Source organism: Hyperoodon ampullatus, assembly GCF_949752795.1.
Source record: "Hyperoodon ampullatus genome assembly, chromosome: 6".
NCBI classification, from domain to species: domain Eukaryota; kingdom Metazoa; phylum Chordata; class Mammalia; order Artiodactyla; family Ziphiidae; genus Hyperoodon; species Hyperoodon ampullatus.
Genome location: NC_136919.1, coordinates 23,532,178 through 23,551,247, shown reverse-complemented (window position 1 = coordinate 23,551,247; position 19,070 = coordinate 23,532,178). Strand labels below are relative to the sequence as shown.

General features: G+C 41.3%; 1 protein-coding gene across 2 annotated transcripts in view; it reads right to left on the bottom strand.

The window, feature by feature from the left end:
• The window catches only part of FRMPD1 (FERM and PDZ domain containing 1), a gene marked incomplete at its 5' end in the record, with an annotated part of 46,915 nt that extends 41,900 nt beyond the window's left edge, over positions 1-5,015 (bottom strand). For both annotated transcript variants that reach the window (XM_079706972.1, XM_079706973.1), the window contains one exon: positions 4,915-5,015. In XM_079706972.1, coding sequence (XP_079563098.1) covers positions 4,915-5,015 — 101 coding nt within the window. The remainder of the gene's footprint in view (positions 1-4,914) is intronic.
• Positions 5,016-19,070: the final 14,055 nt, after the last annotated feature.

Here is a 19,070-nt window from a genome sequence, read left to right as displayed (position 1 = left end):
CAGCTTTTATTAAGTAGTTTGTATTACACTATTTTTACAGAAATTCAAAACATGTCACAGAGACCACTTGGGGGGTTAGTTATTTCTAAAAAAGCATTGATACTGTAAATGTTATTTTTATATTGGAATGTGAAATTAAGTAGTAAGAGAGTAGTCATCTTAATAATATCTGAGTAATTCTGTATTTCTACAATTATAGGTATCACTAGGCTTGCAATCTACACAAGCACACACACACATTCAAACTGAGTGCCACTATCCGAACTTGACTAGTGATTGTATAACCACCCACTGAAAATTAATTTAAAATTGAAGAAATCAAAGCAACTTTAAAAGTTGACACTCTTCCCCAGAGAAACATCCATTTTAAGATGCATTATAAAGCTCTAAAATTACCAAGGTTCATAAAAGTTAACAATTTATTTAATAATGTTTGGAAATGGAAATTGTTATTTTTGACTAATTTCCTCCTAGACAATTCAATTAGTGTCAGAGATAAAGTTTAACCTTTATGGAAAAAATGGCAATTACAAGTAAGCAAGTACAACTGGCTGAAATGAGTGGAAGCTTTTAAAAGTATGAAAAAAAACAGGATTGCTAAAAGATGCATGTAAAATTATATGACTACAGATTAACTTCTATGTTTCCTTTTTTAAAAAATTTATTTTATTTATTATTATTTTTTATTTTTGGCTGTGTTGGGTCTTCGTTGCTGTGCATGGGCTTCCTCTAGTTGCTGCAAGCCGGGGCTACTCTTCGTTGCAGTGCACGGGCTTTTTATTGCAGTGGCTTCTCTTGTTGTGGAGCACAGGCTCTAAGCGAGCGGGCTTCAGTAGCTGTGGTATGCGGGCTCAGTAGGTGTGGCTCACGGGCTCAGTAGGTGTGGCTCACAGGCTCTAGAGCTTAGGCTCAGTAGTTGTGGCGCAGAGGCTTAGTTGCTCCACGGCATGTGGGATTTTCCCAGACCAGAGCTCAAACCCGTGTCCCTTGTACTGGCAGGTGGATTCTTAACCACTGCGCCACCAGGGAAGTCCCTATGTTGCCTTTTTTCTGGACTATAAAAAACACTTCAATGTACTTCTTTCATTTCTTGACCTGGCTATCAGGAAACTCAGAGCCAATGTTAGTACTCAAATGCTAAATCCTACATCTAATTGGTTTGCAATCTATTTACAAAATTTCCAGTCTTTATTTAAAAGTTTTTATATGTTTTAAAACTGTAAGCCATCGGGGCTTCTCTGGTGGCGCAGCGGTTGAGAGTCCGCCTGCCGATGCAGGGGACACGGGTTCGTGCCCTGGTCTGGGAAGATCCCACATGCCGTGGAGCGGCTGGGCCCGTGAGCCATGGCCGCTGAGCCTGCGAGTCCGGAGCCTGTGCTCCACAACGAGAGAGGCCACAACAGTGAGAGGCCCGCGTACCGCAAACAAAAACAAAAACAAAAAAAAACTGTAAGCCATCAAAAATTCCTCTTGGAAGAAGAAAGGATGTAAAATTTAAATATATTTTAAATAAATAATATAGTCCCTTACTATGAAAGCCCTTAATCAATAAAAATTCATTGAACATCTACTACATACTATGTATGCACTCTTCTAGGGCTGAAGATACTTTGTAAGACAAGACAGTCATGGTCTTTGGTCTCATATGTGGCAGGAGGGTTGGAGTAGAAGAGTCATATAATAAACAGGTGGGGGAGGGTAGACAAAGAACAAGTAAATAAATGGATATGTTATTATAAAGTGTGGTGAGGGGGGTAAGCACTCTGCCAAGGAAGCAGGAGGAACAGATGAAGTTGGAGAGTTAGACCAGGAACAGATCATAAAGGGACTTGCAGGCCGTGGCGCAATGGCAGGTGGGCCACTGAATGGGTTGGGGTGGGGTAGAGCCTGGGGCGAGCATGTGGGACACGAGCAGTTTGTATTCCAAAGAGTCCACTATGGCTTCAGGGTGGAGCAGAGAAAGAGTGAGTGACCACGGCAGTGCCCCCCAGGGACAGAGAGGTGGACAGATCGGAGATATGTTTGAAGGTGAACTGACAAGAGTTGCTGATGGGGTGGAAACAGAGTGTGAGGAAGAGAGGAAAATTCAGTTTGACTCATGGGTCTCCTGATTAAGCAACTGGGTGGCAGGTGGCACCATCTACTCTACTCCAGGGAAACTGCAATTATTTATGCTTTTCAGTTCTTGATCATTTTCGAGTAATCTGAGGACACCAAGAACCCAGCCTGAATCAAGGCTGCAGGATTAGAGATGAGAAACAATTTAAATAAGGCTACATGTGATTTATCCTAGAAACACAGAAATTATGTCTTCCATGGACACTGCCAGGAAGCTTTCCTTCTTTTTCTGCTCTTTCTCAAGCACTTGAAAAACAAACTTCCTACTAGACTCATGGAAAGATGCTCAACATCATTAGCCATCAGGAAAATACAGATCAAAACCACAATGAGATACAGTACCACTTCACACCCACTAGGATGTCTATAATAAAAAAAACAGATAATAACAAGTGCTGACAAAGATGTGCAGACATTGGAACCCTCATACCCTGCTGATGGAAATATAAAATGGTGCAGCCACTTTGGAAAACAGTCTGACAGTTTCTCAAAAGGTTAAACATCAAGTTGCTAAATGACCCAGCTATTCCACTCCTAAGTACAAACCCAAGAGAAATGAAAACATATGTTCAAAGAAAAACTTTTACACAAATGTTCATAGCAGTATTATTCATAATAGCCCCAAGTGGAACAACCCAAGCGTACATTAACTGATGGACATAGAAAATATTCCATAATGGAATATTATTTGGCAATAATGCTACATGCCAAACATGCTATAACATGAGTGAACCTTGAACATTATGCTAAGTGAAGAAGCCAGTCACAAAGACCACATATTGTATGATTCTATTTATGTGAAATGTCCAGAATAGGCAAATCTATAGAGACAGAAAGTATGATGAGTGGTTGCCTAGGGCTGGGGGAAGGGCAAACGGGGAATGACTGTTAACAGTTATGGGGTTTCTTTTTGGGGTATTGAAAGTGTTCTAAAATTAGATTGTTGCATAATTTTGTATATACACTAAATATAAACTGTATATACACTAAATAAATCTGTACATTTTAAGTGGGTGAATTTTATGGTATGTGAAACATATCTCAAAATAGATGTGAAAAAAAAAAAAAGCTTCCTAGAGGCCAATGTTGCCTTTCATTTACATTCTGTGAGAGAAGCTAGATATTAGAGAGTTCCAAGGTCAAATATTCAGGCAACATCAAGTTAAAGTTACACAGGTCTTTTTCTGCAGGACTTCTCAGAGCCTTTAATGTGCTAAAATGCACTATGAATCACCAAGAGTGGGTGGGTAGGAGTGGGATATAGGCTGCATCACTTCCTAAATATATCTGGCCATGGAACTTTTTTTTAGTAGAAAGCATCACACAGGACTAGGTTTTGCAGAATCCACTTTAGAAAACAATGTACCTAGGAGTTTTCCCATTCATTCACCAAGCACTACCTGACTACTTGCAATCTCCTGGAACTCAATCATCTCTGGGCTATGAGATGTGGCCAGTACTTTCCCTGCCCTCCATAGAGCTTGTGGTCTAGAAGAAAGAAAAGGGATGTGCTCAAATTTAAGTTGAACACACCGGAAGAAGCACAATGCTGATGCTACAAACCAAATACTATGGGGCCCCTTGGGAGAGACTAATTCTGACTGTGGGCTGGGGAACGCTTCATGGGAGACCCAGCATTTCAGCTAGACCTTGAACTATGAGTGGGTTCTGGACACATGGAGATGGGAGGAAGGGATGTGGCACGGAAACCCAGGCCTAAGGGGTGGAAGGGGAAGTCGGGTGCTTGTAGTAGGGGAATAGCAAGTAGATCATTTCAGCTGGAGTATGATGTTGATGAAGCAGAACAGTAAGACAAATAGCTGTAATGGATTGTGGGTCAACCACGGAGCGCCTTGAATGTCTAACCAAAAAATGTTTAAATTCATACTGTAGAAGATGAGGACCCATCAAAGGTTTCAGAGCAGGGGGTGGGGATGGTCGTAAACTAGTCACTCTCTGAGCCTCAGGGTTTCACCTGTAAAATAGGGCTAATTCTCCCAGCCTTATCTCATCGTAGTGTGTGAGGATCTGAGCACTTGGCTGAGGGCGGTGCAGCCCTGAGCAAGGTTTATTGCTCAGCAGCACAACAGCTGTTTCCAGTTCCTTTGGAAGAATATGTCTCAGAAACACCTGACACGTGATATTTCATCTCCGTGTCAGCGCCAGATGGGAAATCTGAGACTGAAAATGAGCGCTTTGAAACACAACATATTTTAAGTTCTCTTGTAGCAGTCAAATCAAATCTGTATTTGATTTCATTTCATTTTGTTTAGAATGAAATAGGGCCTGCAAGGAAGGAACAGCTGCTGTAAACAAAGACAGGGAAAGAGTATAAACAGCAGATTGCCTGACATCAAGTACTAAGACAAGGGGCGTGTGTGAGACAGCCAGAGACAGGGACAGTGATCATGTGTGAGTGTGGATTCAAAACAGTGTGTGTTCCAGAGTGTATAGGCACATGTGTGCAAGTATGTGGGTATGAGTGTGTCAGTGTGTATAAGTCCATCTGTGTGTGAATGTACGTGTCTCTGTAAATGCATGTATGAGTTTGGTGTGAGTATCTCTGTGTGTCTGTGGGTGCCCTTGAAGAATACAGGGGGAGGATTTGGAAAGGGACAGAGAGAAAGGCACTCCAGCGAAATTGCTGACCCATTTACACTTCTTCCATCACAGGGTGTTAAGAACAAAGCAAGCCGGAGACAGTGATCCCCGGACGCTGCCAAGACTGCAAAACTTCCTCCCACGGGGACACCGAACCCTTACAGACAGAAATCTCTGCCAACCCAGGAGCCTTACCGGGCCGAGCTGTCCCGGGAGCGCCGGAGCCATCTTGCCACAATTTGTTCTATTCTGTGTGCTTTCCGTGTCTGGAATAAACTGGTCTCCAGCACTTCCATTTACCTAAAAGGAAGAAGAGTTTTCTTAAGAAGCTAACCAAAACATTTGGAAGAGGATTCTGACAAATCACTATGATGCTTCCTGTATTTGCCAATTTTAAGACATGCTGATCAAATAACTAGGGCTCTCTATCTGAAACTAACATACACAGGTGCTCAGTGTCTACAGAGTGAACCTTAGCAGCCCTCTGCCCTAAGGAGTCCACAGTCTTTTGGTACACAGATAGGTTTTACATCTTAAACGGTTCAACGTAAGGATTAGGGAATAAAATAGATAAGCCTTCTCAAACTGTGACTATGACCCACTGTCAGAGACACACCTTCTGTGTGACACTGCCCCCCGCCACCTCAACTATGTGTGCATCCCTGGACGGCACAGCTCCATTTTGCCTGCATCAGGAACTGCATGGACATGGAAGCATTCTAATCACATTGTGCCTACTCTTCTGAGTGCTGCTTCTTTTGCTCAATATTTTATATATAATTTTTGAATAGGAAATTCTAATTTTTGAATAGGTAATTTTGAATTTGTATAATTCAAACCCCAGATTGTAAAAAAAAAAAAAAAAAGGATACATAGTTACTGTATTGTGCACTTAAAAATTTGTTAAGAGGGTAGATCTCACGTTAAGTGCGTTCTTACCATAATAATAAAAATAAGATTTTTGTACAGTGAACGGTCTCCTCTCTATCCTTCCCTGCCCCCAGCCACTCAGTTCCCACACCCATACATAATCACTGCTCTCCTACTTGAGATATTTGTCTTTCCAGAGTTTCTGTATGCCTATACAAGCAAATACAAATATAGATTTTATGTGTACTCTTCTTAACACAAAGGATAGTACACCATACACATTGTTCTGCAACAGGCTTTCTTCCTCGATATCTTTCCACATTAATACAAAGAATGCCTCTTCATTCTTTTTGACAGCTACTGAGTATTACATTGTATGAATATACTGTAATTTAAAAAGTAGTCTTCCCTTGATAGACATTTGGGTTATTGCCAATCTTTTGCTATTGTAAATAATACCACAGTGAGTTATGTTGTACAAATATCATTTCTGCATATATGCAATTATATATTTGGATAAGTTTCCAGATACTGAATTGTGAGGTCAAAATTTATAAGCATTTGTGCTTTGATAGATATTATCAGGTTACCAAGAAAAATAGTATATATGCTTGAGAATAAATTTTCCTAAAACAATATATATTTATATTTTTCTATTTACTTTTTAAAATACTGGTCTCAACTCACCCAATTAATTTCACAACCCAATAAATATTCACACAAAATAAGATATGACATTGTGAAATAACCATGGATACAGAGAAAATAAAAAAGAATTATAAGAGATTATGTTGCTTAACACTACACAAACACATTTGGAAACCTTAATAATATGGATGGTTTTCAAGGAAAATATAAATGATATAAGATGACCCTAGAAGAGATAGAAAATCTAAAAAGACAATTACCATAGAAGAGAAAATTGTTAAAGAGCACACTCCAAGAAATTCCAGGCAGAGAGGTTCAAAGGTGAATTCTTACAAATCTGTAAGACGTAGCTCACCTTGACAATTTTTTTGTTTTATTTTTAATAGAAACTTTTAATTTTGGAATAATTTTAGACGTGTAAAAATGTTGCAAAGATAATACAGTGAGTTCCAATATACCCTTCATTCAGCTTTCCCTAATTTAGCATCTTACATAATCATTGTAACTTTGTCAAAACTAAGAAATTAACATGGGTACACTAATATTAGCTAAGCTATAAATTTTATTCAGATTTCATCAGTTTTTCCATTTATGCTCCTTTTCTGTTCCAGGATCCAATCCAGGATATCATGCTGCTTTTAGCCAGCTTAGTTTATCTTCCCCAATGTTATGTTAGCTATTCTAGCACAAATTCTTTTTAATCAGTCAGTATAACATTGATACCAATTCTGATAAAAACACTACAATAAGGCAAAAATACAATCTCCCTTATAAATATCAAAGTAAATATCCCAAATAAAATATTAGCAACTAGAATCTATCAGTAATCAGCAGAATAATAGTGGGATCTATACTAGGAGTGCACTAACCATTTTCATATAAAAATGAAAGCAGGACACCCAAACTCATCACTTTGGAATCCCAGAGACTTACACTTTTCATCAAATGGCAGCCAAATACAAATTAATGGGTGTAAAACATAGGCTGCAACCAAAAATAAATTCCATTTAGATCAAGGAATGTGTCAGTCTAGCTTTTTTCTACAATGGGGACAGCAGAGCTGAATACTGTCTTCACTTTTTTTTTTTTTTTCTCACTGTTGTGGCCTTTACCCATTGCAGAGCACAGGCTCCGGACGCGCAGGCTCAACGGCCATGGCTCACAGGCCCAGCCGCTCTGCGGCATGTGGGATCTTCCCGGACCGGGGCACAAATCTGTGTCCCCTGCATCGGCAGGCAGACTCTCAACCACTGCGCCACCAGGGAAGCCCACATTTATATCATTTGAAATTGCTACATAGTATTATTTTCTTTGGCCATATCATAATTTATTCAATAAGTCTATCATTGGATGTTTGTGCTGTTTCCAATTTTTCACTATTGTGAAAGCTTTACAATGAATATGCTTATTCATGGTAAAAGGCTACTTCCCAGGTATTTTCTTGGGCTAATTCCTAGAAATGAAATTACTGGATTTAAGCATATGTTCATTTTTAAGAATTTGGAATGTGTACTGTCAAGTTGCTTCCAAGAAGGTACCAATTTGCACTCCTGCCAGGACAGACCTTTGTAAATATTGAATACTATCATTTTAAAAATATTTGCTAACAGGATGGAAAATAGTGCCTACGTATGATTTAAATGTTTATATTTTGAAAAATACAGAAGACAAAAGTAAATACAATCCACATTCTCTTATATATTGGATATTATTTTAAAAATATTTGTTAATGGGATGGAAAGTAGCATCTAATTATTAGTTTAAATATATATTTCTTGAGAAATATAGAAAACAAAAGTAAATGTCACATATAATTCCATCACATTAAAAATTATATAAATTGAGTATCTTTCTTCAAACATCCAATCCAGTTCCCAGAGATTATCACTGTTAACAATTTGGTGGGTATTCACTCTAACTTTGCCCTAAATCTATAGAGACCTATATTACATATATTAAAATATATAGGCCACAAAAATACAATCATGCTATGCTCAGTGGTCTGCATCTTGCATTTTTTAACTGGTGAATGTATCATGGACATATTTCCAGATCAGAGCTCATTATATCAATAGTTTTGATTTGAAGTTATTTGATTACTTGTATATCTGGACATTTTTTATGCACTATGGCCATTTATGGTTCTTTTTTGTTACTTTTTTATTTCTGGTTTTTCCTTATCTTTCTACTAGAATGTCTGCCTTCTTGTTATTGCAAAAGCTCTTTTATAATAAGGATTACTTAATGTCTTTTTGCCAAGGACACAAAACCACATCATATTTCTGTGAGACTTACTAGGGAGGGTCAAGAATGTAGATTCTAGTGTCCTGACAACACAGAGACTAATCACAAAGGATACAAAAATAAATGTCCAGTAAAGCCTACAGCTTATTGTTTTCAAGTATCAATTGCCTCAGTCAGGCCCTTAACAGGAGTGAGTCAGCTAGCAATTATAGGATATGGAGGTTAACTTGGTTTGCCTTATGTCTGAGCATCACACTTTCAGCACCTTCCTGTAGGGGTCTGGGATGCTAAGGAGACTTAAAACCAAGTCATATAAAGACTCACTGAAAAATCAGAGAATGTTTATTCAGCACAGATTTGGAGGTGGCCTATATGATCATGGTTCACAAGTGGCCAAAAGGCCACCAGGTAGAAGAGACATATGCCATATGTTTCTGGGGTGCAGTTCCAAGATTAATGGGGGAATGCCACAGAGAGGGAGACTCCAGCTCAGGCTGAGGCTAGACCTCTCTAGTGTTCCTAGTGATCCAAGAACAGGATGAGTTTTCTCAAGAATTATTAAGATCCTGGTCACTGAAGGCAGTCAAGCAGAGGCTGGATAACTAACTTTGCGTGGATGTAGAAGGGACCTTACAGTGGAGTTCAGGGACCAGATGACTTCTGCAGGTTTTCCATCCATGTGACTTGAGGTCTCTACTAGATCTAAAAAGCAGACAAGATGATATTTGTTGTGCTCTGTCTCAAAATTCAAAGACCCACATCCCCTGGTGTAGCTGGAACTCCTGAAGTCACCACATCTCTGGAAGATACAAAATCTCTGACCACTATGTTGTTTCAATCTCCAAATGACCGCAGTGTTGCCAAGGATCTCAGACTCATCCATAATGATTTTCCATTCCTTTCAAAGGTCATCAAACTGCAGTGGTTACTTACAGGGGATTATTACAAACACAAATACAGCTTAGCTAATTGATTTCTGTAAACATATATGGCTCTAATTAAAAGAATTAATTTGCATTATACATCTGGACTGTGGGTAGGGACATGCCTTCATCTAGGAATCCCCAAAGACCAAACAAATCACATCAGCCAAGCCATTATAAGCGCTCCCTGACTCAGCAAAGCCTGTGCAGTTCAGTTTAAAGTCAAGAAAATGACCTGTTAATGGTTTTAATATTTGCCTCTGGATTGCTGAGCCAATGGAAGAAAATAAGAGCCCAAATAATTCCCAAACATTTGAATTTTCTCTACAATCCCATTGTCAAGAAATCATCCAGCCTCTAATTGTTCTGTCATTCATTGTTAGACCAGCTGCTTTACATAAAGCTAAATTCCACACCTCCTTCTCCGCAGCTTCAGTCCTCCACAGTAATGCTGCCCTCCGAGCACTCTTCCTGGCCCCACCACCAGCGCACCCTCCAGAATAAATCATCTCCCTCTTCTATACATCAGTCTTTCTGGACCTGAACATAGTAATCTTGCCTCCTCTGCCCTGGACTACACATCCTCAGTTCCTTCAGCAGGTCTTTGTAAGACAGGATCACTTTAGATCACCCTTCTGTGGGCACACACCAATTTGGCAAAATCCCTTAAAGAGCATGAATCCTCAAACAGAACACACTTCTGGTTGTCTGGAACAAAGTATTAAGAAGAAACAAACTCAAAATATTTTGCAAAAGGAGAAGAAGACCAAATACATTAGGGTGATAGCTATCTTACAAAGTAAATAGACAATTAAGGATATAAACCCTTCAAAAGGGACACAAGAGGTGATAACAAAGAACTTCAGGAAACCATTAACTGCTAATGAGAAATGAAAAGCATCAAAGGAGGCAGCAATGGATAGAAGAGAAAGTGAAGAGTTAAAAATCACTTACACTAAATTGAAATTAAAAAAAAAACAGATAGCAATTTAAGTGAAACTGTCAGAGCTACAATCAGATTGAGGATATTCAACTTACAAATAATAGGAGCTAGCAGAGAAAAGAGAAAAGGAATGCACGAAATTGTAATCAAAGAAAGAGTTAAAGGTAAATTTCTTGAGCTGGAAAATATGTTTCAAATATAAAGAGCACAAAAAGCAGCTCTCAGATACATGCCTCAAGGAAGGTTCCTTACACATCAGCTCAAGTTCTTAAATGTCAAAGACTAAAGAATCAGTTTTACAAGGGGGTGGGGGGAAGGGGCTTCCCTGGTGGTGCAGTGGTTAAGAATTCGCCTGCCAATGCAGAGGACACAGGTTCAAGCCCTGGTCCGGGAAGATCCTCGGAGCAACTAAGCCCGTGCGCCACAACTACTGAGCCTGAGCTCTAGAGCCCACGAGCCACAACTACTGAAGCCTGCACGCCTAGAGCCCGTGCTCCGCAACAACTGAAGCCTGCACGCCTAGAGCCCGTGCTCCGCAACAAGAGAAGCCACGACAATGAGAAGCCTGTGCACCGCAACGAACAGTAGCCCCCACTCACTGCAACTAGAGCAATGAAGACCCAACACAGCCAAAAATAAATAAATAAATTTATTTTAAAAATAGGGCTTCCCTGGTGGCGCAGTGGTTGAGAGTCCGCCTGCCGATGCAGGGGACACGGGTTCGTGCCCCGGTCTGGGAGGATCCCACATGCCACGGAGCGGCTGGGCCCGTGAGCCATGGCTGCTGGGCCTGCGCGTCCGGAGCCTGTGCTCCGCAACGGGAGAGGCCACAGCAGTGAGAAGCTCACGTAATGCAAAAAAAAAAAAAAAAAAATTAATAGACAATATTCTTCACCAAAGAAAAATGATAGCATGCTACCAAGTTCTTCTAATAATGCAAAGGTAGCCCTGAATTTAAAATCTTACAAAGCTTACAATAAAAAGTAACATAGAGGCCAATCTCACTCATGAAATACAAAATTCCTAAACAAGATCCTGGCCAGAAAATGTTAATAATTCTTGAAGCTAGGAGATGGGTATTTAAAGTTCATTTTACTATTCTCTCGACTTTTGTGTACTATAAAAATTCTTCTTAATAAACTTGTCTTTTAATTTAAAAAATTACCTCCAGCAAAATCCAGCAACAACACATTACAAGGATAATACACCATAATCAAGTTGGATTTATCCTAAGAATGAAAGTTCAATTTAAGGAAAACTCTTAATATGTTTTAGCTTATAAATAGAAAAAATAATAAAATAGGTGAGCATATCATAAGATGCTGCAAAATCATTTGTTCTATGTAATTTAGGCTCCTTGTTTTGATTAAAAAAAACAGAAATACCAGGCAGTTCAATATTATTTTAGAATGAAATATAAAAGCATTCCACTTAAAAGGGAAAATAAAATTACAGTGTTCATCACAACACTATAGTAGCCAGCAAGTGTGATACAACATGAAAGAGAAATGAGAGATAAATACAGCAAAGGAACTTAAACCACCAGTGCCTACAGGTGGCATGATTGCATATGGGCCTCAATTTCAACATATCGGAGATAATAAATAACCTGGGCAAAATTGTAAAGTTGTGAAGACTTAGGAGACTTTACAGACAATCACAAGTATTGAAAAGGACTATATGTGTAAAAGGAGTCTGGACTTGTTCTGAATGAAACCTAAAGTAAAAATTTATCTAAGTTCAAGAAGACAAATTTGGGGCCTCCCTGGTGGCGCAGTGGTTGAGAGTCCGCCTGCCGATGCAGGGGATACGGGTTCGTGCCCCGGTCTGGGAGGATCCCATGTGCCGCGCAGCGGCTGGGCCCGTGAGCCATGGCCGCTGAGCCTGCGCGTCCGGAGCCTGTGCTCCGCAGCGGGAGAGACCACAGCGGTGAGAGGCCCGCGTACCGCAAAAAAAAAAAAAAAAAAAAAAAAGAAGACAAATTTGATTCAATGTAAACATCTTTTCTCTTTAATTTTTTCTTAAGGGAAATTTTAAAGCATACACACATCAGAGAGAATAGAATCATGAATCTCCATGCACCCATGGAGTTAGCTTTAACATTTAACCATTTTGTCCATCTTGTAAAGACTTTTCATAATCAGAGTTATCAAAATGGCAATGGGCTACGCAGGTGGAGAGAGAACTTTTTATCACTGAGGTGTGCAAAAAATACAAAAGATATTAGCAGGTCAGGGATCCTATAAGGGACAGTCAAAATCGGCTGGGGACTAGATCAATACGTGCCTTCCAAGCCTGAGAGTCTATGATTTAGGAGGTGAAATGGATCCAAATTGTGTGCTGGCCTGGACCAGATCATAAACAACTTGAAAGCAGGGTTTCTTCTCTTAGTCATCTTTGTATCTCCAGTTCCCAACATAAATAGATATTCAATAAACTTAGTGTTTGTTAAATGAATAAATGACAAATGAATGAATGGAACACAAAATGCAATGGTGGAACTTCTACACACCAGTAATAAACAAACTCTCTCTCTCCCTCTATATATCTTCTTATAACATTTAATCTCCAATATACCCAAGGTCTGAGGATATAAACCAACTGATGACACAAGGAAAAAACCACAAACAAGAAATCAAAATGCATGGCAAACATCCAGCCTTTTGAATAATGAGAGAAAATAAATTACCAAATTAGCATTTTCTCTTAAACTAACATAAATAATTGTTAAAATGTCTTGACCTTCCTCCCTTGGCTCCTGTGACATCTGTCTCCTCACTCTCCTCCAGCCTCTCAGACTACACCTACTCAGCTACTCTTCTTCCCTCCATCATCTAATTCTAGGTTCTAGTTCTCAGCTCTCTTCTTATCTAATTAAATGCGACACCTATTCTTTCTAAAGCAGTAGTTCCCAAACTTCATGGCACATTAGAATCACCTGGGGAGCTTTTAACAATCCCAGATCACACCCTAGGCCAATCAAATCAGAATGTCTGCAGGTGCAAGCCAGACACTGGTAGTTTTTAAAGACCCCCCCACACAACCCCGCCCAGTGATTCCAACGTATAACAAAGTTTGAGGTTCACTGCTCTAAACACTCCCCACGGGCGATGTCATTTACTCCCCCAGTTTCAGCTGCTTTGAGAATCACCTGCCTCTTTAGGATCTCTACCAAGATGTCCCATAAGCACTTGAGCCAGTCATATCTAAAATAGAACTCACCATCTTTCTTTGCTCCGCTCCTCAAATCCTCTCCTCCAAGGTGGAACATTTTGTTGAAGGAGACCACCATTTAGTTTTCTAACTATCCAAGTCAAAAATCATTCTTGACTCTTTCCCCCTGTTTCATGCCCCACAGTGAGCCAGTCACCACATTCTATTGCCTTTGCTACCAGTTACCTTAATCTCTCACCAACTCTCTTTTCTTAAGTGCTACAGCCATTGTTCAAACTTTGATCCTATCTGAAATACTATGATAATCTCCTAGCCAGTCTCTATGCTTCTAGACTTACCCTCCATCAATCTATCCTCCATATGGCTGCCAAAATGATATAATGTAATTCTAATCATGTCACTTTTATTTTTAAAATCCTTTAGTGGTTTCCCTTCATCTTTAGGATAACATCTGAGCTCAAGAATTACAATAATATTAAAAACCCAACTATATTAACATGCTATCATTTACTATGTGCCAGACACTGGGCTAAGTAAATTATATGTGTTTTCTTATTTAATGCTTATTACAATCCTCACTTACAAAAAGGAAACTGAGGCATGAAGAAGTTAAGTAATTTGGCCAAAAGTACATAGCAAGAAAGTGGCAGAACTGGAATTCCCGATCAGATTGGCTTGCTTGTCTCTGGAGCTAGACTCAACCACTCCCTCCCACTGCCTCCCTCCCAGCCTTGGAGCAGCAGTCAAAGCCTTTTGTGATCTGGCCCCTGCCTACCTGTCTGTCTCATCTCCCTCACACTGCACACACCATCAGATCTGAATTATCCACTGTTCCCCAAACAGGCCCTGATTTCTCACACGGTCATGTCTCTGTAGATGCTGTTTCCTCTGCCTAGTCCACATGCCCTGCCTGTCACCCACCAGATTCCTACTTGCACTTCAGTGAGCGGGCACAGTAGTACACTGGTCGAGCACCAACAATTCCCTCTCTGGCTTGTTTTCTCATCTGTAAGAACAATTACAATGATCCCTGCCCAGCTGTGTCCCAGGGTTGGTGAAAGGTTTACATTCCATTATGTTGTGACAATTCTTTGAAAACTATAAAGTTCTATGCAAATGCGCCCATGAGAAACCTCCTTTTCTGAGGTAGTGTAAAGCTCAGTTGTATGACCAAATCTGAGACAAAAGTTTGAAGTATAAGAAGTTCATCTCTGCCATAAAAAGGAATGAAGTCCTGATACGTGCTACAGCATGGATAAACCTTGAAAACATTACACAAAGTAGAAGCAGCCAGACACAAAAGGCCACAGGTTGTATGATTCCATTTATATGAAATGTGCAGAATGGACAAATCCATAGGGACAGAACATTGATTAGTGGTTGCCAGGTGCTGTGGGACAGGGGAAATGAGGATTGACTGCTAATGGGTAAGGGGTGTATTTTGGGGGTGATAAATGTTCTGGAATTAGACAGTGGTGATGGTTGTATAACCTTGTGAATATATTAAAAACCACTGAACTGTACACTTTAAAAGAGTGCATTTTATGGTATGTGAATTATGACTCAATTTTAAAAAAAGAAGTTTCTCTCTGGCACCTAGCTTAACCCTTCTGCCCCCTTTCCCTTGGTGGTAAGTAATATCCAACTCCAATAAGGAACCTGTTTTTCCTCGTATCCTTCCCCCCATTCTTTCTTAGTAAAACCCAGAACACTGGTTCCCTAAAAGCATTAGAAGCATCTGCAGGGCTGGTTAAAACACAAATTGCTGGGGCCCCAGAGTTTCTAATTCAGTAGGTCTAGAGTAGGGCCCAAGAATTTGCATTTCTAACATCTCTCTAGATAAAAGCTAGGGAATCTTTTTTAAAAATATTTATTTATTTATTTTCTTTATTTTTTTGGCTGTGTCTGGTCTTAGTTGTGGCACACAGGATCTTCGTTGCGGGGCTCAGGTTTCTCTCTAGTTGTGGCGCGCAGGCTCCAGGGCATGTGGGCTCTGTAGTTTGTGGCATGCAGGCTCTCTCGTTGAGGTGCGCGAGCTCAGTAGCCCCGCGGCATGTGGGATCTTAGTTCCCTGACCAGGAATCGAACCCGTGTCCCTTGCATTGAAGGCAGATTCTTTTTTTTTTTTTTTTGCTTGCTATACGCGGGCCTCTCACTGTTGTGGCCTCTCCCGTTGCGAAGCACAGGCTCCGGACGCGCAGGCTCAGCAGCCATGGCTCACAGGCCCAGCCGCTCCGCAGCATGTGGGATCTTCCCAGACCGGGGCACGAACCCGTGTTCCCTGCATCGGCAGGCGGACTCTCAACCACTGCGCCACCAGGGAAGCCCGAAGGCAGATTCTTTACCACTGGACCACCCGGGAAGTTCCAAAGCTAAGGAATCTGAAAAGACCACTGAGCTGAAAGTCAGGAGACCTGGATTCTCTTCCTGACTTTGACTCTAACTAAGCCTGGAATTGTACAGGTCTCCAAACCTCTGGTTATCTCTTTTATCTTAACATTGAATTTCTCTAAGAATCTGCCAATTCTAAAATTGTATCATCTCATCAGTTCCCTTCTTATGTCCTCCAGTGCTTCCCATCTCTAATATCCAACCTCTGCCCAGATGTCCGACTCAATTTCTCACCTGGCAAGTTTGGAAAAGGAAGGGAACTAACATATGTATAACTGATAGCATGTCATTTACTTCTCATGACTGTCCCGCATGGTGGGAATCCATAACTGCATTTTGAGGACCAGGAAGCTGAGTATTCTAGAGGTTAAAGAACGTCCTTTGGGGCTTCCCTGGTGGCACAGTGGTTAAGAATCTGCCTGCCAATGCAGGGGACACGGGTTCAAGCCCTGGTCCAGGAAGATCCCACATGTCGCACAGCAACTAAGCCCATGTGCCACAACTACTGAGCCTGCATTCTAGAGGTCACAAGCCACAACTACTGAAGCCCACGCACCTAGAGCCCGAGCTCCGCAGCAAGAGAAGCCACCACAATGAGAAGCCCGTGAGCCGCAGCAAAGAGTAGCGCCCGCTTGCCACAACTAGAGAAAGCTGTGCACAGCAACAAAGACCCAATGCAGCCAAAAAATAAATAATAAATAAATAATTTATTTCTAAATAATTATTTAAAAAAAACTTCCTCCAAGTGGCCAAGGGGACCCAAGGCCCCATCCTCCTCCTGTCACGTTATTTCTGTTCCAATGCTTCTCTGTCCCTCAAAACATCCCTAGGTGGCATTTGTTCATGATATCCTCACTTTCTGAGACTTATTCAAATCCTATCTAACCTTCAAAACCCAGCTCCAGCTCCACCACATCCAGGGTGGGTTCCTGCCTACCGGTCTGCCATGAACCACGTGGTTCTCCAATCTCAGAGCTATTGTGTTGTGTCTTACCCTCCATTCAGCCCCTGACTTCCTTGTCTATGCTCTTGTCTTGTGTTTCCTAACTTCATATGGATTCAGATCTTGTTTTTTGTCCCCGAGTTAGTGAACTCCTTGAGAGCAGGAGAAAGGCATCCTATTTCTTCACAATCCCTGCAGGGTCCAGCAGAATGCCTTGAGCTCAACCAACATTTGTTAAATTAATAATGCAGGTTATAGATGTCTGAAATGCTACGGTAAGCTCAGAACACTAGAACAATAAGCAGTTTCAATTCTTGAAGTTCTAGGCCAAAAGAAAAAGTTATTTGCAAATATTTTAGGGAAATGCATATTTGCGTTTCTATGTCAATCATTTGATGTTGCCTTGGTTCATTACAGTGATCATAGCTCAGTGAGAGAGAATGGGCTGCTTCTCACACCTGCATTAATTTTCTAAAAGGAGGGGACTTCCCTGGTGGGCCAGTGGGTAAGACTCTGCACTCCCAATGCAGGGGGTCTGGGTTCGATCCCTGGTTGGGGAACTAGATCCCAAATGTATGCCGCAACTAAGGAGTCCGCATGCCACAACAAAGATTCCGTGTGCCACAACTAAGACCCGGTGCAGCCAAAATAAATAAATAAATAAATTTTTCTAAAAGGAATTCGGATTAAGATGATGCTTTACCAGAAAAATGACAGGTCTGAGAAAGTGTGAAAGGCAGGGGGACCATGTCAGCAACTGCCAGACTACCACACCTGTAACATGCACAGTCTGCATAAAAAGATTCTATAGTACAGCGCCTCCTACTTTACCTTCAGCCTAAACGATAATATTCATCAAATCACAGGTCTGATCATGCTAGATATGAGTTTCTTCCTGATACACATTAAAGTAAATATACAACTATTTAAAGAAAAATGTTTGTTCCTGTATCACCTAAAACATCTTGGGTTCCATGTGGTACAAAAACAAGCCTTTGGAAAACATGGGTTCAAGGCATCACCATGTCACCCAGATTTCACATCTGCCTAACAGGATTAGACGTCTCTCAGGAAGGGCATAGCCTCTTATCTAGCTCAGTGCAGATGGCCTCTGCATGGCCCTCTGGGAGCGACAGGGTGGCAGCAGGAACAGTCAGTACGATGGGGCCCCAGGCTGTGTCTTTCTCTTGCTAGTGATCTAAGGGCCCCAGGACCCAGGAGACTGGAAACTGGTCTCACAAGTCATCTACTTTATCAGATGGACAGTGAGCCCTGGAAAGAACGTGGGAAAAAGCTGCCACCAACAACAATACTATCTGCAAGGCCTTACCTCACCATGGCTATGCTTGAAGGGGCCCTGTAGGCAGCCCCAAAGGTGGATGGCAAATGACATTGCTGAGTTGGCTGTAGCTGCCAAGGCTCTTGGTCCACCCTGGGCAGGAACAGAAGCAGTTCAGGGAGACAGAACACCTGCAATCAGCCCCATCAGCAGGACACATGACCCAAGTCAAGTACGTTCCCTCTCTGAGTTTCAATTTTCCTACCTGTAAAGTTAAGGGTCAAGCATGGATGTACCTTGAAAACATTGTACTAAGTGAAAGGAGCCGGTCACCAAGGACATACATGTTATATGATTCCATTCATATGGAAGTCCAGAAGAGGCAAATCTAGAGTGACAGAAAGGAATTAGTGCTTGCTTAGGTCGGGGGACTTGGGGAAAGAGGAGTGTAGCAAAATAGACAAAACTGACTACCCTCATGAAGCTTATATTCTAGTGGAGGCTCCCACTAGACAAGAAATGACAAACATAATAAAGGATGTGAAAAACTGGTAAGTGCTAGGGAGAAAAAAGAGAATTAGATTATCAGTGTCGTGGAGCTGGAAGTCAGGGGTCAGGCCAAAGTTTGTTCACTTTTTTTTTTTTTTGGTATGCGGGCCTCTCACTGTTGTGGCCTCTCCTGTTGCGGAGCACAGGCTCCCGGACGCACAGGCTCAGTGGCCATGGCTCACGGGCCTATCCGCTCCGCGGCATGTGGGATCCTCCCGGGCCGGTCACGAACCTGTGTGTCCCCTGTGTCCCCTGCATCGGCTCTCAACTCTCAACCGCTGCGCCACCAGGGAAGCCCCTAAAGTTTGTTCACTTTTTGAGATCCCCTTATGGGTTCTCCCATTCATACCTCCAGAAGGCCACAGAGTTCCTCTCTTTCTTTCCAAT